Source organism: Dipteris shenzhenensis, chromosome 29, assembly GCF_047967505.1.
Source record: "Dipteris shenzhenensis isolate YYH24624 ecotype China chromosome 29, Dip_SZ_1.0, whole genome shotgun sequence".
Lineage (NCBI taxonomy): Eukaryota > Viridiplantae > Streptophyta > Polypodiopsida > Gleicheniales > Dipteridaceae > Dipteris > Dipteris shenzhenensis.
Genome location: NC_141624.1, coordinates 34,377,366 through 34,399,493, shown reverse-complemented (window position 1 = coordinate 34,399,493; position 22,128 = coordinate 34,377,366). Strand labels below are relative to the sequence as shown.

At 42.9% G+C, this 22,128-nt stretch overlaps 1 protein-coding gene across 1 annotated transcript; it reads left to right on the top strand.

Annotated features, from left to right (window-relative positions):
* Positions 1-1,470: 1,470 nt before the first annotated feature.
* VOZ1 (vascular plant one zinc finger protein) lies at positions 1,471-16,675 on the top strand. Its single transcript, XM_087400619.1, has 4 exons — positions 1,471-2,343; positions 2,445-2,606; positions 2,712-3,240; positions 16,052-16,675. The coding sequence occupies exons 1-4, from the start codon at positions 2,116-2,118 to the stop codon at positions 16,639-16,641; spliced, it is 1,509 nt and encodes a 502-aa protein (XP_087256745.1). The 5' UTR covers positions 1,471-2,115; the 3' UTR covers positions 16,642-16,675.
* Positions 16,676-22,128: the final 5,453 nt, after the last annotated feature.

The window sequence follows — 22,128 nt, the reverse complement described above, 5'->3', positions numbered from 1 at the left end:
TTGATACAAAGCACATGACATGTATATATCATGAACTTTGTTTGATATCCCAATGTAGAGTACAATGTGCGTGATTGAAAATGAAATCTTCAAGGGTAAACCTCTAAATTTTATTTCTTTTCGATAAACATAGGTCAAGTGTTTTCCATTATCTTATTGATTCAAGTGTTTTTCCTATTTATCCTTGGTTGCATAGATTTTCCAAGCAAAAATTCTTAAACTATCAAGCTTTATGTAATGAGGTTATCATTAGTCAAGTAGAGGTAATTATCTTGTGTGTTTTGATAAAATAATTATTGTATAGTAACATTTGGTAGCTACTATGGATACAATATATTCTCTCTCTCTCTCTCTCTCTCTCGTGTGGATTTAATCAAAAGATATGTGATGTTAATGTTGATAGAGAGACATGCATAAACTTTTAAGCAACATGCATATGCATATTACTTAACTCTTAAGTAACATGCATATGCATGTGTATATGAACAGGGTAAAAATGTTGTCTTCACTTGACAAAATAAAAAGTAAGGCATGTTTCCTTTATTTGCTCAAGGAAGATTGGTAGATGCTCTATACTTGAATATACAATTGTTTGTACACGGCTTGAGTGTTATTGATCATACTACGTATAGTTGCGAATGCTATGCCTATATTAAAAGTTGAGCCTTGTGTTCCACGATGCACACAAAGTAAATTTGCTTGTGCTAAGGTTGTAAATGAAGCATTATTTGTATATTTATCAAGACATAACACATGTAAACCAAGGCGTTTCGTGAAAGTAAGGCCATATATTAAATTTCTAATGGAAAGCATCACGTATATCTAATTTTGTCTTATTTGATGTTCCCTTGATGATATGAGCAAATATATATCCATACTCTCGTGTGAAAATGTTCTTTTAGTTGTTTGTATGGTGGTGAACATAACGTTAAGGGGGTTTAAAGGATGAGAGCACTGTGTATCATAGAGGATCATGGATGCTTGGAGCCTTACTTGGAAGTGTTTTGGGGGCATTGGCATCGCTGTCCACCGTCACCCATCGCTCAAAATACTAATGACAATTTGGCATGTGGAAGGGATTATTTGAGCTGTGTGGGGGAGGGCCTTTTTTTTCGGGATTGAGATGGATTAAGGAGATGGAAAGGGGAAAGGGGTAAGATGGGTAAAAGGAAAGTGGAAAGAAAGAGGAGGAGGAGGACAGAGCGTGAGAACAACGCAAACCACACTAGGAGGGATAATAATTGAGTGGGAGTAAACAAGGGGTCCAGATAAATATGACACACAATATAATGTACCAAATCGTGGATTCTGATTTGGCTCCTCTCTTTCCTAAAGGCATATGACTCATGAGGTTCATGAGGGCTTATGTGAGCCATGAGGCATATGACTGAGACATATGATTTCTTTCTGATTTGCTTTATTGGAAAGTTGTATATTCTGGTTTTGATTTCCCTCTCTTGCAATTTGGGTAAACTACCCACAATTTGAGCTCGTCTACAATCATCTAATTGCGAGCTCTTCTACAATCATCATAATCCTTTGCTTTTGTTGGGGGTTAATATTCTGGTCTTTGATTTGCCATCCCTGATCCTTGTAGTTTCTGGATCCTGCAGCTTGTGCAAATTTTAGATTTTAGATCCTCCTGCAAAGCTTGAAACCACACAACTGGTTTTCTGTTTTGGATTAGGCATAAAAGCTTAAACACCGCTCAGATTGGTATTTCCTTGCATCAAATTAACATCCCTCCTCTGTCTCACAGCATCAATTCCCTTTCAGATCATCCAGCTGCTGCCCATCTCACCTTGTGATAAAGTTTTCTCTCCCTTTTTGGGCATGTCATGCTTTCCTCAGAAATCTTCCAGTTGGCACCTTCCGAAATTCCACACTCTTTTGGTTTTGGGTTTCTAAATTTGAAAGCTTGTCCATTATCCTGTAGCTTTGTCGGAAAGCAGTCTTGCTAGACTTTCTCCCACAGTGAACTTTACATTCTTGCTTCATACATAGGAAAGGAATACTTTCCATGGGCTATGCTCCATTTCAATCTCTGCAAGCTGCATATTGCATCCTCATCTCCTTCCCAGCTTGAGTTTTAGGGAGCCCTCTGTGATTCTTCGGATGATGGGGAGCGGAGGTCAACAGCGTTCCAAGGCTTCCATGCACCATTTGTTCAAGACAAGGGCGAAGAATCGGGTGGATGATCTGCAAAGTGTGTTTTGCAATTTGCAGCAAGCAAGAAAAGAAAATAGAGCCAACGATGTGGCTCTCCTAGAGGAGCAAGTTAATCAGATGCTCAGGGAGTGGAAGGCAGAGCTCCACGATGCATCGCCTGCAACATCGTTGGTGGTACTCTTCTATCTTTCTCGTAATGTCCTGCCTCTCTAAACCTCACAAAGATAGGCGAGTGCATACACTGTGATCGTTGATCGAACTTTCTTACTGACCAGGTTGCAAGCCCGAGCTCATCGGAACTATCTTCCGATATGGAGAGGCTCCTTCAATTGCACGAGGAAGACGATGATGCTAGCAGTAGTTTGGCTGCGTGCCTTGCGCGACCTATTTCTGAGCCGCAGCGACATAATGCCCTTGCCTATTCCCACAACGAACAGGTGAGTTAATGACTTGTAGCATTCTTCAAATCTTCCATCTTGTTGTCCTTGAAAATTTCAGATTGCCTGTGATTCTGGCCTTCTAAGTTCCCGCTTGTTTGACAGGTCTACCATGCCAGTGACGTACAAATTCAGGAACAAGCTCTGGAGGAAGAGATGCTGGAAAGGTTACTGAGAGCAGAAATTACACTGGCCGAGCCTTCACCTATTTCCACCGAAGACAGTTTGTCCTTACAAGCGCAGTTAATAAGCCCATCCTTATCCATGCAGGAACCCTTCTCGCCAAGGGTTCCTTCAAATGGGTTCGGTTGTTCCCAGGATGAGAACTCTCCGCCGTTTCAATCAGCGATCTCTCCTCCACCCGCAGCTTTCCTGGGACCAAAATGTGCTTTGTGGGACTGCCCTAGACCCGCACATGGTTCGGAGTGGTATCAGGATTACTGCAGTGCTTTTCATGCAAGTCTGGCTGTCAGCGAAGGTGCACCTGGAAGATCTCCAGTTGTACGGCCAGGTGGAATCGATCTTAAAGATGGACCCCTTTTTTCGGCTTTGTCTGCAAAAAGCCACCATAAAGCGGTGGGCATACCTGAGTGTGAAGGTGCAGCTACTTCAAAATCACCATGGAATGCTCACGGTATAACCTGCACTAATCTCTTGAATTATAACGTCTGTCAATGTTGGGGTTATGAAAATATTCAAAATCTAATCTCTTGAATTATAACGTCTGTCAATGTTGGGGTTATGAAAATAATCATTTTGAGTTAGCTAAAGGGGTGTATTTTCATAAGTTTAATGGCATACGTGATTTTTAATGTTTGGATTGCTCAGTCGGAATGTAGTGGTCTATGAAGCTATTTGTCAGGAGATACCTTATTCTTCAGAATGGCAATAATAACGCATTGATGTTTGTATTGGTTTAGGATTTGTTCATGAGAGGGCCCTGTATGAGAGAATATAAGCATTAGTTATGGTGGTCTGTGACTGTAATCATCATACTTAGTGGAAGCATAGTTATGTAGTAGTATGGTTGCAAATTGGAACGTTTGATTAGTGAAGTTCCCTTAATGGCAAAATTTCTATGTTCACTGCTTAGTTTTATTTATAAGCTAATGGGCATAAATCTACATCATTTTTCGTTGTGGTCTGTTTGGTCCATGCTGCCATGCCATCTGATCTGGAAATACTGAACTGTTTTTGAAGCTAGTTGCTGTTGTTATTGGTGGTAGAGTTAGGTTTTGTTTTTATAAATCCAACAGGATTCTTTTGAATTTCCAACAGGATACTCTCTTATGCTGCAAGGATTTTTTTTGTATCAAGTTTCAAAGCCAGAAGGAGACTGCAACAGATTGTGGGTACATGGATATGGGACATAGGAGTCTAGTTGGGTGGATGGAGGCCTTGAGTTCTGAGGTCAAAGTGTGAAGGCAGAATTCTCTACTTTACACGACTGTTGAGAGCAGGTGACAAGCTGTTCTCTGAGTAGAAAGCTGAATGTGAAGGACACCAAGGACTTCTTAGATAGCCAGTCCTTTGTCTGAGATTGGGTGCTGATGGCGTCGGTGGGGATGTCATAGTAGCTAGTCCCTGCTATGCGTGATGGAGTTTATGGTTTTCGACCTTATGAGTGACTATCATGAGATTGAAACTGCACACTGTGTTGTGCTTTTAGAGGATGAGTTTGGGCATGTTACTGGATTTGTCTAGATATGTATATGAGAATGGCATGGGTCAGTGTTTGAAAAGGCAAGATCTGCAGAGCAGTGTGGATAGCCAGGTGACAAGCCCATACAATTGGACAAGGTTCCTATGTATGAGGTGGCACTGGCTAGAGCCATCCAAGCCTGCTTCAACAAGACAGTCTAGCAAGGGGAAAGCCGCATTTGGTTCTATATGGATTTGTTCTAATTGAAAGGGTCTGTATGTTTCCAGCCCACATGAAGGAAAGCCCAGCAAGAGAAGCTGGTTGCTTCTGGGCTGCTCCAGACTGGCAATGGCTTCCCCAAGCTGATAAGGTGCACCTTGATTAATGGCTTTCCGAAGGTTACTTCCATCTAGATGTGTACTTGCAAGTTGCAGAGCAAGGGCATCTGCTCTGGTAGTAATTGGTTTCTGTGACCAGATGCGCTGTGCAATTAATAACTGTTACATCGTTTTTATCTCTTAATTGTCTCATGATCTGACTGGTTGGAGATCAGATCCTAAAGCTACGTGTGTCAAATGGAACAATGACCTTCCTTGCTTCCAACCTGTGCTTGACATACAAAGTGTTGAAGCTAGTTGACCAGGTTGATCAGACTTGGTGACTGAAGTGACTGACGACACTGGATTTGCTGACCAGATTGGGCTTAGCACTGATGCCACGTGCAATGTTGTTGCTTGTTGCTACCTCTTGATGTGTTGTGAGAATGCTGGTGAGGGCAAGTGCTTTTGGTGTGGGTGCGTGGTAACACAGTCTCCTTGTCATGCATGTATCACTCTTCTGGACTGAGTGCCATTTTGGTCTACAACCTGAAAATAATGATTAAACTGGCTCACCCAAGACAAAAGTGCTAACGTGTGATGCCCCATGGGACCAGGGACATTCCTTCAACGACAATTGTTGAAGGTAGATGCAAGAAAAGGTTACTTTTTTCATTTGTTCAAACGTCAACTTGACTCCAAAGAACAAGCTTCATTTAGGCAGATCATGGATTGTATTGAGACCCATGCGAGATTGTGATAGTTGGCCATGCTCCTAGGCAGATGTCCATGAGCAAAACGCAGCTTCGGAAGCCTACAGGCAATTACTTGTTGCTCTGGCTATTTGCAAGAGAAAGAAAGAAAGAAAGAAAGAAAGTGTATTATTGTCCACTAAAGGCCAAAATGGGCCCATGGGACATCAAGAACTCTGCATACAAGATAGCACAAAATCAACGTGCCACAAAGAAGAGGCATCGTCGAATATCATCTAAGTGCTACGCAATACAATGCAAGTGAAAGTACATAATGTCAAATCTGAGCCTAAATACAAAGTAAACTAGATGCAAGAAAACCGCCCCTGGGTGCAAAATGGGGGGATGAGTACAATATGCCAATGCAAAGATACAAGTCCAGGTGTCACGGAGTCTGAGAACCAAAATAATACTGGAAATCCTGTCCATTGACTCTACCTCCTGCTATGAGAGTACAAATCTGAGCAAAGGTGAGGTGAGCGGCTGGTGGGGCGAGATCTCCATGAGTAAGTCTCCTCCGAAAAGCTGCCATCATCCTGGATCGTCTGGAGATGAAGCGGCGAGTACGTCCCCTATGTAACAAGATCCTGCGGCGTCTACAAACCATCTCATATGTACATCCACAGGGTGGAGGCATGTGTCCTGTGTGAGCTCTGACCTCCTCATGCCCCTCCTGGTCTCTGTCCTCTGGTATAGCGTGTGCCTGAGCTCTAGTAAGATATGGATTGCGACCTTCTAAGGTCTAGGTTTGCATTGTTATTGCAGATCTGGTGCCTTGTGTGAAGTTTTGATTGTGATGGTAGAAGTACTTCATACAAGACATTGCACTTGCACAGAGATAAGTTTGGGAGAGACCTGTTGCGAGCACTTGTAGCACGGGTGGCTACAGGAGATGGCACAATAAAGGGGGAGCTGGAGAGAAGCATGTACAGGGTTGGAGATGATCAGGTGCTCTCTTGCACTGTGCTACTTTTGGCAAGACATGACTTACAGGGCAAGGACATTTTTTAGAAAGGCAGCATGGGAGCTAAGTTTGACAGTTACTATTAAAATTGGCTAGTCCCAGCTTGCTCAAGGAAGAGGGCTCTAGATTGATGCGATTCATATCTGAAAGTATGTTGAAATTTACACTTAGGGCAGCCAACCAGTTGGTTTTTCCCAGACTGAGACAGCTAGCTGCATGTTGGTACGATTCTATGGAAGCAGTCATTGAAGGTGTGGGCATGGGTTGGACAGAAGTAGAAAATGAAGAAATTCTTGGTTCTTTATTTGTTTTCTGTAAGCTTCTCAACAAAAGGCCTACCTTAGTCAGAGGAACTGCCGAAGTCTGGAACATTAGCTCGCAAAGATGCGCTTGTGTTTCCCAATAGCAAGGAAATAGCACTCGTAGCTTTCCTATTGAAAGACAATGCCTTTCTTTGGCGGCAGAGACGCCTCAAAAATGGCAAAGGCGTAACTACATGGGATCATTTTGAACATGTGCTCCATAAGTAGCTTGTGTCTACTAATGCGAACTTCCAAGCATGTTTGAAACTTTTTCAGTGGAACAGGTTGCTCCTTGTCTGCCTATATCTCCCAATGCACCAGGAGATCAAGAGATTAACTGAGGATGATAGGCTGCATGCCTTCTCTCAGGTCTTAATCCTATATTATGTACCGATATCCTCAAGGCAAATCTCTCAACCACTTCAAAAGTCATCGCTTATCCGGAGCAGACTGTAGGCTCATTAAGACATTGTTCTACTCAACAATAGAACTCCACCTTAGTAAAGAGTTCTCATTCTAAGAATGCCAGCAGATATTTGGAAACCAAGGATCTCGAACTACTCAAGATGATGCAAGCAATTTCTAACAGCCTTATTCAAGCCAATCATTGAAGCACCCTGTCCAAGACATGTTTCTTATTCAAATCAATCCCAGTTGAGCAATGACCATGACAAAATATGAAGAGGGGAGCAGAGAAGAGTGGCGATGAGGAGAGAGGGCACAGCTAGAGAGCACACCACAAATGACTAACTGTACACTAGATTTCGTTGAAAATGTAGAATATATACAAACCCATTTAGGGTTAGGGTGAGGGCATCTAACCCTTTCCTTTATAGCACTCTATTGGATTAATGCTATGCACATATGATCACATGATGGTGCTATGCACACATGATCACATGATGTTGAGCATGAACTCTTAACACTTTCCCTCAAGATCAACATCATGAAGTAGGCCTTCCCTCAAGATGATGATTCTGGGGAATTGAAGAAGGACTGAGCATTACATTCCATCACATCCCTTTAATGGAAATGTCCTTTCTCTGCGTTAAACCAAGAGCTTGTTGGTGTTTCTCGAAAAGCTCTTACCGAGTGGTTTGGTAAAGATGTCTGCAACATTCTCTTTGCTATCACAATGCTGCAGTGTAATGTCACCAAGTAACACTCTTTCTCTGATGAAGTGCTCTTTGACATCAATGTGCTTTGTCCTGGAGTGATACACTGAATTCTTGGCCAATGCTTGATCCGATTGATTATCACAGTATATTGTTGTTGGCTTTGATTTACCAAATAATCTGTTTCTGACAATAGTCTTCTGAGCCATATAGCCTCACATGCACCTGTAGTGAGTGCTCTATATTCTGCTTCAGTCAAAGACAAAGAAATAGTTGGTTGTTTATTTGACAACCATGATATAGCACCTTGACCAAGAAAAAATGCATATCCCTGTGTGGAGCTCCGGGAGTGGCTGCAATCTTGCAATCTGCCATATGAAACTTCTTCAAGAGACTGTCAACATATTTGAGCTGACTCATGAAGGTGATGTCTGAATCTCTTCAAAACTCAATTCCAAGATAATAGTGCATAAGTCCAAGATCTTTCATGTTGAACTTACAGATAATTCTTGTTTCAATTTCTTGATAAAGCTATCCTTGCTTCCGGTCACAATGAGATCATCTACGTCCAAAAGTGCAATAGTAATGTCTTCCCCTTGAACTTTGTAGTAGAGAGTATGATCTGCATTGGACTTCATGTATTCCAAATCAGTAAAATACTTGTCGATTCTACTGTATCAACTTCTGGATGCTTGTTTTAAGCCGTAGAGACTCTTCTTGAGATGGTGAACCTGATTCTCCTTTCTTGGTTCAACATAATCTGCTGGTTGTTGCATGTAGACTTCCTCGTCTAGATAACCATTGAGAATGCATTCTTGACATCAAGTTGGTACACATTCCATCTGCTGAGTATCGCTAGTGATATCAAGAACGGTATGGAATCCATCTTTGCTGTTGAAGCATAAGTCTCATCATAATCCTAACCATATTGCTGTGCAAATCCTTTTGCAACTAGTATGACTTTGTATCTTTGAATACTGCCATCTGGATTCTACTTCACTTTGTATATCCATTTGTTTACTATGGCCTTCTTTCTTGGTGGAAGGTTGCATAATTCCCAAGTATTATTCTTGTACAAAGCATCTATTTCATCATTCATAGTAGTTTGCCATTCTGGCTTGTCAACTGCGTCTTCGAAGTATATTGGCTCTTCTGTAGCTATGATGGTAGTCATAAGAGCATAGTTGGTAGCTTCAACCTGAATTGCTTTTCCTTTCTAAGCATATGTCAATCTGGTTGGAGGTCTGCTTTCTCTAGTAGAACATCGGAGTTACTGTGGCTCTGCTTGGGGTGCTTTTGGCAATTCTTGCTCTTCTTCATCAACCTTTTCTATAGATGACTGAGTAGTCGATGCGTCTATCTCCTGTGTATTTGGGGTTTTCCATTCTGATTTCTCATTGAAGATTATATCTTTGGAGATAATGACCTTGCGGTTGATGGGATCATACAACTTGTATGCTTTGCTTTCTTCACTGTAGCCAATCATGATGTATTTACGTGACTTCGCATCCAATTTCTTGCGATGGTCGTCATGTATGTGGGCATATGCTATGTAACCAAATATGCGGAGATGCCCAATGCATGGCTTGTGTCCAGTGAATGCTTCATAAGGTGTCATACCCTCTATCGATTCGGTAGGAAACTGATTAAGTAAGTAGTTTGCAGTGGCTATTGCTTTTGTCCAATATTGATTCGGAAGATGCTTCTCACTAAGCATTGCTCTGGCACTGTCTGCTAAAGTACCATTCTTCCTTTCAGCTCTTGCATTGTGCTGAGGAGTATCTGCACAAGTGAATTGTCTTCGAATGCCGTGACTTCTGCAAAAGTTCATGAATGCTGAAGACATGTATTCACCTCCTCTATCCGATCTCATGACTTTGATCTTTTTGCCTGTCTGGTTTTCTACCATGGCTTTGAATTCTTGAAATCTGAAAAACACTCTTTCAGAAAGTAGACCCAACAATATCTGTTTTAGTCGTCGATGAAAGTCAAGTAGTAAAGTGAACCATTGATGCTGTGGGTCTGGACATAATCCCATACATATATATATATCAAATTAAGAATACCTCTAGCTCGAGAGGTGCTTCTGTCGAAGTTGGCTCGCTTTTGTTTGCCGAAGCAGCATGCTTCGTAAACTTTTTCAAGAAAATGTAGCTTAGGAATTCCAATTGCCATATTCTGATTCCTGAGATCTATCAAGCTCTTGAAATTGGCATGACCATATCTCTTGTGCCATTTTATAGATAGTGGCATTTGTTGTGGTTGAGCTGACATGGCATGTAAATCTGGTACTGTAGCTAGCATTTTGTACAAGCATCCTTCCTTGACTCCTTTTCCTACTAGTTGAAATCCTATGGATTTGTCTCTGATAGTGTATTTATCTCCGTTGAAGATGACTCGATAGTTGTGTTCTGTCATTTGACCTATTGACAAGAGGTTCTTGTTGAGCTTCGGAACATAGAGTACATCTTTCACCAATCCTTTTGTACCAATGAAATTGTTCATAGGAATAATGCATGTCCCTTGAACAGGATTTAGTGTATTATTTGATGTGTAGATGACATTCTTTTGACCTTCTAATGGTTTCATATCTGTGAACCATTCTTGATGATTTGTTATGTGAGATGATGCACCGCTGTCGATGTACTAGGGATCTTGATCTGTTTAGTGAACTTGATAGCTGAAATTCTCTTTTGAATGGCAATCAATGTGTAAATACACCGTATCAGTCTTCTGCATTTTCTCGTCTGCAAGAAATATATTCATTTGCATAATGACTGTGACTAGAATGTCCACCACGATGATTTCCTCTTCCGCAGAAATTCCCTCGATTGCTGCTGAATTGACCGCCTTGGTCGTAGTGTTTCTTGCGGCAATCTCTTTCATAGTGTTCAAACTTATGACAGTAGTTGCACTGGATGTTTGACACGTTGGTGGATGCGTTTCCTCGTCCTTGGAATCTTCATCGATTGAAATGATTTCCTCTTTGTTGATTTTGATGTTGCTGAGCATGATTTTGACTTTGATGATGATTTTGATGCTGATGATAACCACTTCTCTGGAATGATCTACCTCTTCCTCTGCCTTTGCTTCTATCTGAAGTTGTGAATGCTTGATCATTGGAATGACCTTTGCGTGCATGAATGGCTTGAGTCCTGAGTTCTTTACCAAGTAAGACTGACTGAAGTTCTTCCAATGTTGGAATTTGCCGTTGGATGGCAATACTCTGGACTAGATTCTCGTATCCCTCTCCTAGTACATTCAGGATGACTTGAACCATTTCTGCTAGATTCATGGTCTCTTCTGTTGCTGCGAGTTGATTGTTGTAATCTTTGATTCTAAGTACATAAGATGATCGGTTTCGGTGCTGTTACGGAAACTCTATTGATTTGGTTTCTTAGTGTGAGAATCCAGGAAGTGTTCTTGGACTCGTAGAGCTATGAACATATCCCATGCTTCTTTTGATGTCTTGACGGTGTTGAGCTGTCCTAGCGGGACATCTTGTACATTCTGCTTGATCAGATGATATGCATACTTGTCTTTCTTATCCCATTCTGCTTGTGCTCAGGCAATGGCAGGATCTGCTACAGGTGCGAAAATTATTAGTGTTGCTGGAGATCCCGCTGTTGGTGTTGTGACAACAGGTGGAGTAGTGCTAGTGTTGGCTGGATCGTCCAATGGTCCAGGTGTAGATCCATCGACATACTTCCATTTGTCCTGAAGTACAAGAATGGTCTCCATTCCGTATTTTCATTTAACGTAATTGGAGTTGTCTAGCTTAGTAGATGCCTCCAGATTGAGGTTGCTAGACGTAAGCTTAGATGCCTCCAGATTGAGGTTGCTAGACGTGGACATGGTGCAAGAAATGTACTCAAAGTGTCGTGAAAATCACTGTCTGAATCAACTGCAAAACACTGACTGTGTGGCAAGTGAAATTTGAACTGTCGGTAAAGGTAGAACTGCAATATATAATCTGATATGAATTACAAGGCTTGTGGCAAATGATGCCGGGAATAGCCAAGAGGCTTTACAAGGCTGGAATAAAGTGCACAATGCCCAAATAGGCTTTACAATGATGGCATGTGTGTGTGTGATCAAATCATATACTATCTGCCCACTGATCAATCGGTCAATGCCTCCGAACACTCTGAAGTTTACTCACTGAATTGATGAATGTCAGGTTTCAGGTAATGTGATGATGTGAAACCGTATGTGAGCATATGGACTGACTCCGAGTAGGAACTAGTTGGGAATTTTGGGCATGGCTTAGATTGGCAACTTGGAGAAATTCAAATCGTCTCCTCTATGGTGATCTAGTCTACTCTGATCTAGATCTATACCAACCGCCGATCGAAGAAAAGAACTGCAAATAATTTCTTTTTCTTTTGTTCTTTTTATGTGCTGGGTCAGATGCGTCGATGTAGAGGCTGATGTGCGTGTAGGAAGTGGATTTGTTGGCGAGGATCAAAAGTGAGTGATACTTGCGTCGAAATGTGTGCGTGATGTGATGAGCTTGTAGAGCACGAAAAATCGAGCGCTTTTTCTTTTTGGAGTGTCCTTAAATTCTTCCTAGATCAAGAGATATGACTTGATCTAGGTGGAGGGACAAAAGGAGTGCAAATGTGCTCAGTGATGATGTGGCAGTTAGGGGTCACATAAAGTGACTGTGCCTGTCAAGGGGTGTGCCTCTGGGGCACTGTGTGATGAGGTGGCGCAGGTGGTTGGCAGGGGTACAATGTACCTACAGGGGACAGTGCCACGTGGCAATGTTAACTTTGACTAATGACTTGACATTGATGACTCAACTTTGAGTGGTCAACTGTTTACTGGGCACTGATGAGGTGGCTTATCTACCACATGTCAGTTGCTGAAGGTGTGTGACATGGCAGATGAGGTCTGCTGAGGATAAGGTGCCACGTGTCACTCAACTAGCTTGACCAGGGTTAGTTTGTCCAGCCCTTTCTACTGCTCCAGTGGCAACACCAATCTAACCAAGGTTAGATTAACTTAACCACACTTGAGTCTTATCCTGCCATGTGGATTTTTTTTTTTCTTGAGACCTTGGAGAAGAGGGTGATGCAAATCGAGCAAACGAGGTGACGTCAATGATGAAGGGAGACAGTCCGGGCGTCAGTCGATGAAGCTGCCATGTGTTGTCTGCTGCATGCGCTCACTGAAGGCGGCGTGGAAGGCTGAAGCTTTGGAGCTATGCTTGGCTTTGCGTTGGGCTGTAGCTATGTGAGGAGCCACCTATGTTGTCGAAAGTCTGGAGCTGTTGGGCTTGTGGAGATGCTGGCTGTGTGGAGTCGTGCCTTTGGAGTCATTGATGGAGTTGGATGTGGCCTGCCGTCGTCCGCGTTGGAGCGTGCTGGAGGTGTCGCCTCGTAGAAGCTTGTTGGAGGTTCTTGTTCTGTTACGTGCTGGAGGTGTCTCTGTTGATTAGCGGGCTAGAGGCTTGAAATAAAGCGGGATGCACAGCTTGTGCGAACAGCTGAGGGCAGCCCGTTGCATGAGCGTTGGGCTGTGGCGCTGTGGTAGAGCTCGTTGCTCGCAGACTAGATCGATGGAGGTCCCTGAGCACTACTACATGGACTGCGCGGGAGGTTGAAGGTCGATGGGCTTAGTCGCTGCTTGATGTTGGATCAAGGGCTTGCTGTCCAGCTTGGATGTGCCGTCTTGGAGCGGTAGAAGGCGGGTGCTGCCGCCGTTTGCTGTTTGGTCGCCGCCTGCTGTTTGCTGTTTGATGTTTGGTTGCTGCCTGCTAGAGCAGGAAGTCGTCGGTTGTGTGCAGTCTGTGCGTCGTCTAGTCTTTGCAGGGCCTGTCGATGTCGTTGATAGGATCGTCGAGTGCATCTTGCAGTCGCTTGCTCACACTTTCGAGCACCTTGCACCATAGTTAGGGGAAACGGAAACGGGGAAACGGGGAACGGAAACGTTTCGGGATTTCTGGGAGGGCTGAAACAGGGAAACGCCACGTCAGCAAGGGAGGGGAGTAGATGATGATGGAGGGCTGAAGCAGGCTGCAGGAGAGAAAGGAGAGGAAAGGAGTGAATGGGGCTGGAAAACCTTGAGGATGGAGAGAGTATGAGGCTGAAGGAGTGGAAGGAGCCTGGAGACCAAAATCAAAAGCAAAAAGACAAAAAATGTGATTTTGGAGACCTAGCAGCCTGTGTTGTTTGAAACGGCACGTTTCAGGGCTCTGAAACGCGTTTCAGACTGGCTGAAACGTTTCAGCCAGCCGTTTCAGGGTCCTGAAACGTTTCAGACCCTGAAACGCGTTTCAGGAAACGGCGCTTCTCTGAAACGGCGTTTCAGGCCTGGCTGGGCTCTGAAACGCGTTTCAGCGTAACTGTGCCTTGCACGTCCTGGTGAATGAGGCCGTAATGTCCACGAGTCTTACAGAAGAGTTCGGGGCTCAGATTGAGATGGTGCGATCTTGCGTCACATTTGACAGTCGTTGAGGGCTGTAGCTATTGGCGACTTTCACGTAGACAGCTGAGTTGCTTGAAGTTGCGGGTCTGTAGATAGGCGGCTGGTGTAGCTTTTGGCTGTCAAGTTAGTGCTGCAAGGCTCTCTCTGTTTATAGGCTATCTCCGTGGAGAGTAGCCGGTGTAACGTTGTTGGCAAGAGACCATTCTTGATGCTACAAGGCGTGGTTGTTTTCTTTGAGGTAGAGCGTACTGTAGGAGTCGTCTGTGAATTAGGGAGCCATAGAGGTCGATCATGGAGGCTTGAGTTAGAGTCGATGCGTTTGCAGCTAGAGCCTTGGAAGCCATAGCTTTGTTGGCAGGAGCTTGTAGGTCTGAGACTGCATCTATTGTAGAAGACCAGTGTCGGAGGGAAGAGAGCTTCTCACAAAGCAACTTTCCAAACGAACCTTAACACATAAATCTCTCATTCACTAAGGAAATCTCTCTCTCCGAATGGGAAGACGAAAATATCACAAACTGAACTCTCTCTTAGAATCAATCTCTCTCACGAACTAAGAAATCTCTCATAAATCTCTCAACTATAGAAATTGATCTAGCTCTCACAAGAATGGACGGAAATTTTCTATCAAAGAATCGATGAAGATCTCTCACCGAAAGTGGACTCTCACGGAGAACTCTCAATCAATCTCTCACACTCTCTCACGAGGATCTCAATGCCTCAGCAGAAGGCAAGGGAGCTCTGATACCATGACAAAATATGAAGAGGGGAGAGGAGAAGAGTGGAGATGAGGAGAGACGGCACAGCTAGAGAGCACACCCCAAGTGACTAACTGTATACTAGATTTAGTTGAAAATGTAGAATATATACAAACCCATTTAGGGTTAGGGTTAGGGCATCTAACCCTTTCCTTTATAGCACTCTATATGTGTTAGTGCTATGCACATGTAATCACATGATGTTGAGCGTGGTCTCTCAACAGACCAACCCCAATAGTGTAATGTTGCAACACTAGATAGACGAAGAATAATGGAAACATCTCCCAAAGGATTGTGTACCATCTGTTCGGACAATCACAAATGGATGGACTATCCTAAAACACTTGAGTGAAATTCCAATATGGAACCTAGACCAAGATGATCCAAACAGGTTCTGACAGCCTTATTCAAGCCAATCACAAAAGCATCCATAATCGATCCAAAAATTTAGGTCTACTCATTTGGTGACCTTTTTACAAATTCATGGGCAAAGGTGGTGAAGTTGTCCTCGTAGCTCTTAGAAGAGTCTGTCAGCAGAGGTCTCCTCTTTGTGTGCTAAAGACTCCATGTTTGGATTTTTAGTTCTTCAATCTGCATTCAATTTGCCATTCTTTTTCAAGTAAAGATGACTCACATCCCTCAAATGTTAGATCAGGAAGATTCTTCAAGGTGGTTGTCAATGCATTATATTCTTTAGGCATACTCTTTAGAAGAATTTCTCTGCATTTTATAGCTAGGCTTGGGGTTACATAGTAGTGGTAGTTCATTTGGCTCCGTTAGACTCTTGTTAACACTGGGATAAATGTAGTTATCAATGGGTGAGACAAGGTCCGAAGCTAGGACAATGCCTCATGTTTGGAATGGTCAGCTGTTGTATAGGGACATAGTGTCAAATGTCATAGACTTCCGTGGGGTGCCGGCTGAGTCTTCTTCTAGAATCTGCAGTCGATTGCTCAGTGTAATCTCTGATTTGTTTATTGTTTTGTGAATTTGTATGACAGAAAGTTCTCTTTAAACATATATTTTGCTTTCTGAGCATGCTCTAAGAACAAAAGCTGTTTTTATTAATTGTTGGTTGAAACATTTTTGGTTTTGTGGCCATTGGAAATATCTAAACCTTTTTTATGCGGATTGTTCTCACTCCCTTCCACCTTTTTCCTGGGCAGAGCTGTTCGACATTTCAGTGCTTCATGGTGAGGTACTTCGTGAGTGGCTTTTTTTTGACAAACCACGCAGGGCCTTCGAAAGTGGGACACGAAAGCAACGCTCATTACCTGATTACAATGGTCGCGGTTGGCATGAATCAAGAAAACAGATTATGAAGGATATGGGCGGACTTAAGAGGTCCTACTACATGGATCCCCAGCCTGACTGTCAGTTTGAATGGCATTTGTATGAGTACGAGCTTAGTGATTATGATGCATGTGCCCTATATAGGCTAGAACTTAAGCAAGTGAACACAAACAAAAAAAGCAGTAAAGCTAAGGTGCCGCATGACCAAGTCACAGCACTACAAAACCAAATTGGTAGATTGTCTGCAGATCTGTCTGTTTATGATGGTAAGGTGTGGGCATTGAACGAGTCTAAGAACAGCAAAGGAAGGGCAAAAGGAACTCAAAAGGTTATCAATCGAAGTCCACATTTTGGTGGTGGTCAAGTTGCCCTTATGGCTGAAACCCCAGGTTCAAATAACACTAGCTCTCTGGATTATGCAATAGAAGATGTGAACAGCTATCTTGTCACCCCAGAAGGCTGAAAGTTATAAATGCTTAATTACGAGCTGTCAAGAATATTTGACAAGTCTGTTTATCTGTGCTGACTGTTGGGATTTTTATGTTCCTCCATAATTCCTGTGTACTGTCAACAGTGATGTGCTGGTGCAACAACTGTAAAGTTTTGTCACTTATAGTCTTCCTGCTCTACCTGGTGGTGGTTTGCAGTAAAAGATTTTCAGAGAAGGATGGATTCACAGGCATCTTCCTAATGAGAATCCCTGTTCTTTATGGTTTTGGTTATGCCGTTTGGACAATGGTATGGTTGGACGATGGATGGGTATACCATTATGGGTAAACAGGATAGTCTTGAAATATTTTCCAGCTCTTTATAAAAGCCTATCATGATACCAAATGGTTTTCATAAGCACATGTGAGCCCGTTGGAAGATCCATAAGTATGCATCAATTAATTGATCAAATGGACTTGCGCGTCTGATGTGGTGAGCATCCTCGTGATGGTGAGAACATTTGCCGCACAACGAATGCTTGTTTTGTGGGGGCCTAGAGATTGGCTTGATTTTGTAGATTTTGTGCAGCTTTCCGTAGTATTGACAAAGCCCCTTTGTCTTGTATTTCAGTCTGATGCTTATTATCCTTATGTTATTAGGTTTGAATGTAGAACCAAACACGATTCATTCATATTCAAGCTATATCTATATTGATCATTGCATCTTGGATTAGGTACAGCTGATGACAATCAGAGTTAACAGATTTCATTGCGCTACTGTATCCTTTAACTGTGGATGGCTGTTCTGATTCTTCGTGAAGCTGTACCTTGCAGCTGGAGAATAGAATACTTGTTTCCCATTGAACCATCATGTTATTTTTTTCATCGATGATTAGAAAATGTCATAGAAATGTCACAGGAGGATTCTGGAGGAAACAGGATTGAGAATTTGGGAGAATGGTGACAAAACCAACAGATGAGGCATAAAGAATATACAGAAGAACATGGAACCTTGTGAGTTAGTGTCATGTGATTGAAACTGCACTATTTCTTGTGTTTTCAGAGGATGAGTTTGGGGGATTCTCTCTCTCTCTCTCTGTTTGGGGATTCTCTCTCTCTCTCCCCAAACACACAGAGAGAGAGAGAGAGAGAGAGAGAGAGAGAGAGAGAGAGAGGAACCCATTTTCTGCTCGGAGGGTAACCAAAAGGGTAGGTGTGTGTGTGTGTGTTTCTCCTTGAAAATACAGGGTGGGGATCCGGCACTAAGCCCTACCTTTTGGAATGTTATTATAGGTGAAAGTGTCAGTTTTTCATTATGTACAAATGTATGCAATGGAATGGTTTGTCCAATATGCGAATGAGGTACCTAGGGTTGTCAAGGCTGCTCCATATATGGTCTAAATGAGAGTCGTAAGTTGGTGGTTCTTTGAATTGTAAGTTGAAGCGAAAGTAGTCCATCATGGTTTGTAGATTTGTTGATTGTGGTGTTCTTTGAGAGGTATCTATAATGAAGTCACCACTATAGCCTTGCTTTCAACAAGGTAGCACAATCACTAAGTCCCCATTTAGAGAAAATGTAAAGTAGCTCGGAGAAATATTACAATAAAATTTTTCAATAACTTATAAAAGGGAAAGGAAAGGTATAAATTGGAAGGGAAGGGAAACAATGAAGATGAATGAATATGGGGAAAGGTAGATAAGTGAAAAGAGAGGAGGAAAGAGATGAAAGAGGAAATTAACATGCTTTTAGTAAAGGTGGAAGGTAAATGATCAAATAATTTACTACCTTTCAAGTAAGGACAAAAACTTAATTCACACAAAGTGACAAACTCATTTAGGATCTCCATAAAGAGAGAAACTTGAACCTAAAACTCATTACAATGGACTAAACTATCACTAATCCTAACAATAAACACCAAATAAGTCAGTGAGCTTGGCCAAATGCATTGCAAAAAATGGGATGGACTTGATTAGCGCAAACTAATCAAGTTTATTCCTTAGGACCTTGCAGGGTAAAAGAGTGTAGTTTTCACTCAAAAAAATGTGTGTGGGGGGGGAGAGAGAGAGAGAGTTTATGAAGGTCTACCAAAGATTGACGGACCTATGAGAGTTTTGATATAATGAGCAAAAAGGATGGAGCTACTAAACGAGCATCCTAACCTATGCTGTGTTAGATATAGTCAATGTCATCATCATTAATGTCACCATAGTCATAGTCATCATCTACAGCTAAATCCAATATATGTAATACAATATAGCACACAACGGCATGAAACGTTAAAGTGTGCCTCGTGACGAGCTAGGTTGTGCAACAAAAATCTCGTGATAGCTCGCTTCTACTGTTTAGAAGTGTAGTTTGTCGTGACCTCTGCTAGCCTTGGCACTACGCTTGACAAGTGCCATAGTAACCTCTGTCGCTCATATCCTAGATTTGAACATAGATGGGATGTCAGCTAGTGTGATATGTGTGTTTGGTCCTCTGTCGAATGTGGTCTCGGGGTCTCTGCCTCGCCTGCTATTTGTGATCAGGGGGGTAGTATGCTGTGGTTGGAAGAACCCTGTGATCACACTCTAAGATGAGTGTGATAATGCCTCTCGCTCCTATCTCTGCGATTTGATGAGACGCCCTCTATGTCAGACCGCCTCATGAATGAAAGTAGCAAGGCACCTCTGGTCTAGGTATGAGAGAAGTTTGGAAAGGGGCTCGAAGCCGTCTCTGAAGAGGCAGTGGTATTGTTCACAGATCTCGTAGTAGACTAGGCAACGAAACGCAAAGTGCTCCTCTGACTCGATCTCATGTTAGCCACAGTGTGTGGAGATCAAAGAGGATCCCCTCCGCTCGTCCACCTTGATATGGAGTCGGTGTGATGAAACACAGAATTGCCCAATGGCAATCCTAAGAAATTGTGGTAAGGGGATCTAAGTGTACCCTTGTGGTTAAATGAAGCCACTCTTCAAAGATGCGTAAGGAGTGATCCCTATAGAAGGTGAGCTTCATAGGGAGCTCTATCGACGTCAACTAGTTCTTGAATGTGTGTAACTGTAAAAGAGCTCGTTGCCCCCGAAACAAGACAAATGGGATGTCAATGCTATACTAGAAGGGTGGCAGCCTGTCTATATGGAAACCTAGTCTCTCAAATCCACATGTGTGTGCATACCTGCATCTCTGTCACCCTAAGCTGCTAATGCCATAGAAGAGGACAGTGCCAACCAACGTAGTTTGCATTGCCTTGCAGTACAGGAGCCATAGTCTCGCACGCAATATAATTAAGTGATAGTCTACAATACCGCATTAATTGCAATGGAGATGTTTAAACTCAGATTGAATGATCTGATGTGGAACTGATGGCTTACTGCGAATCATTTGTGAAAGCAAGAGAACCTGTAATCTCTCCACGCAAGTCCACTATCGGAGAGGTCTGGTCCCCAACAAGGGCTGCCATACATGCCTGCAGGTCAAATCAAAGAGTCGAAGAGGAGAACCTTGGTCCGTGGATCCTGGAAGTGTGAGTGGAAGCACTGTCTCTCTAGTCGGGCAAGAGAGGCTTATCCTCTGCTCAAACGGGCATCACCAATCTCATCGTGAAGAGAGGGCCAAAAAATAAAACCCCTAGGTATGTGTATGATGAGACAATCTCAACCAGTGACCCATTAAAAGCAAGTTGCTCTCAATGCATAGCTGCTTGGGAGATGTTGAAGATCATGACCTTGGTTTTACCCCGGTTGACCTTCAAGTCATGGGACTCACAAGAAGCCAGTAGGGCATCTAAGTGTCTCTCGAGATGAAGATAAGAGCACCATGTCATCATCGTATAATAGAATCTAAAGTAAGGAGCTGGCAAAAGAGCATCCAGCTCCCCCTAGAGTCCTCATAAAGACTCAAGCTCGTCTATATAAAGGCCAAACACGGCCGGAGAAAGTGGGCAGCCTTGTTTGACCCCAATGGTGCTCATGATCTCATTTGTCCATCCACTGCCCATTCAAACTCTGCTAGAAACCCTCTCATATAATGCCATAGCAGCCCAAACAATCTCTTGGCCATAACCCAACTCCTGTAAACTGTCTGATGAGGTGTGCCCGTGGCATTGTATCAAAGGCTTTGCAGAAATCCACACAGTAGCAATAGACCCTTTGCTTTCGTGCCCTAGCCTTCTCTACGACACTCCTAAGTTTAAGTATGTGGTCCATGGTACCATGATCACGTCGGAACCTTGCTTGCCCCTCTGCCCTGAGTCCCTACATCTCTGCATAGCAATTGACCTCCATGTCAAGTACTGAAGCATATATCTTGGACATGACATGCTTGATCGAGGCGCATGGGAAACTGAGGCAAACTGCTTCATTGAATAGGTTTGCTAGGATCTAGGCTAGGATATCAATCCCGTATGCAACAAACTCAATGCATAAACCCTTGTGATCTTTGGCTTGGCCACTTTGAAGCTTCATTATTGTGTCCTTGATGTCCCCCTTAGTGAATAGAATGCAAGAGGTAAGCCGTGGTGTGTGCAAGAGATTAGGAGTGTGCTGATTGGGGATGTCATATAATGTGCGAGCATAGGTGTGCCAAATCTTAGTATCTGTGAGTGGTGAGGGGCACCGCTATTCAAGGAACCTCTCCCAAAAGTCCATGGAGTTGTTACTAAACAAAATGTTCAATAATTCCTCCTCCTTTGGCGAACAAAGGCTCGTTTCTTCCGGTGGACTAGACGATGGTACTCACGTATCGTGTCTAGTTCACTCGAGAGGCCATGCTTGGACTCAAATCGGAGTTGTCCGCGAAGAGCCTTACACTCGTCATCGTACCAGCTATTGCATGGTACAGACCCAAGAGAAAATATGGCTAGTAATATTGTATGGATTTTGCATGTTGCCTTTAAAAAATACATTGCTATTAGGCGTAAGGTTGGCAATGCTTCTCACATTGGATAAAAAGGTTTTTGAAATAAGAAGTTTTTATAATCAATGCCTCTTTGTGTGTGTGTGTGTGTGTGTGTGTGTGAGAGAGAGAGAGAGAGAGAGAGACTCTAGTTAGTGATATTGTATGGATTTTTCATGTTGCCTTGAAAAAATACATTGCTATTAGGCGTAAGGTTGGCAATGCTTCTCACATTGAATAAAAATGTTTTTGAAAGAAAGAAGTTTTTATACTCAATGCCTCTTTTGTGTGTGTGTGTGTGAGAGAGAGAGAGAAAAAAAAAAAGAAAAGAAAAGTTTATTAAAGTCTTCGGGAGACCGTGAAGGTCTATGAGACTAAAGATAATGGATACAATGAGCATAACGGTGGCGGTCTCAAAACGGGCCAGCCAACCGTTTCTACAAAAAAGAGGTTATGAAGGACGGTGTGTCTAGTCCTGATACAAAAAATATGTGTCTACCTCCAAAAGTTACAAAAAAGAAGGGGGGGGCACCAAAAATGGGGCAGAGGGGGGAGATATAGTATATATGTGCAGGTGGTGATCGTCAGAGACCAATCATAGAGGGGCCGTCAAATGGGAGGCCGGAAAAAACCCTACGATAGATGA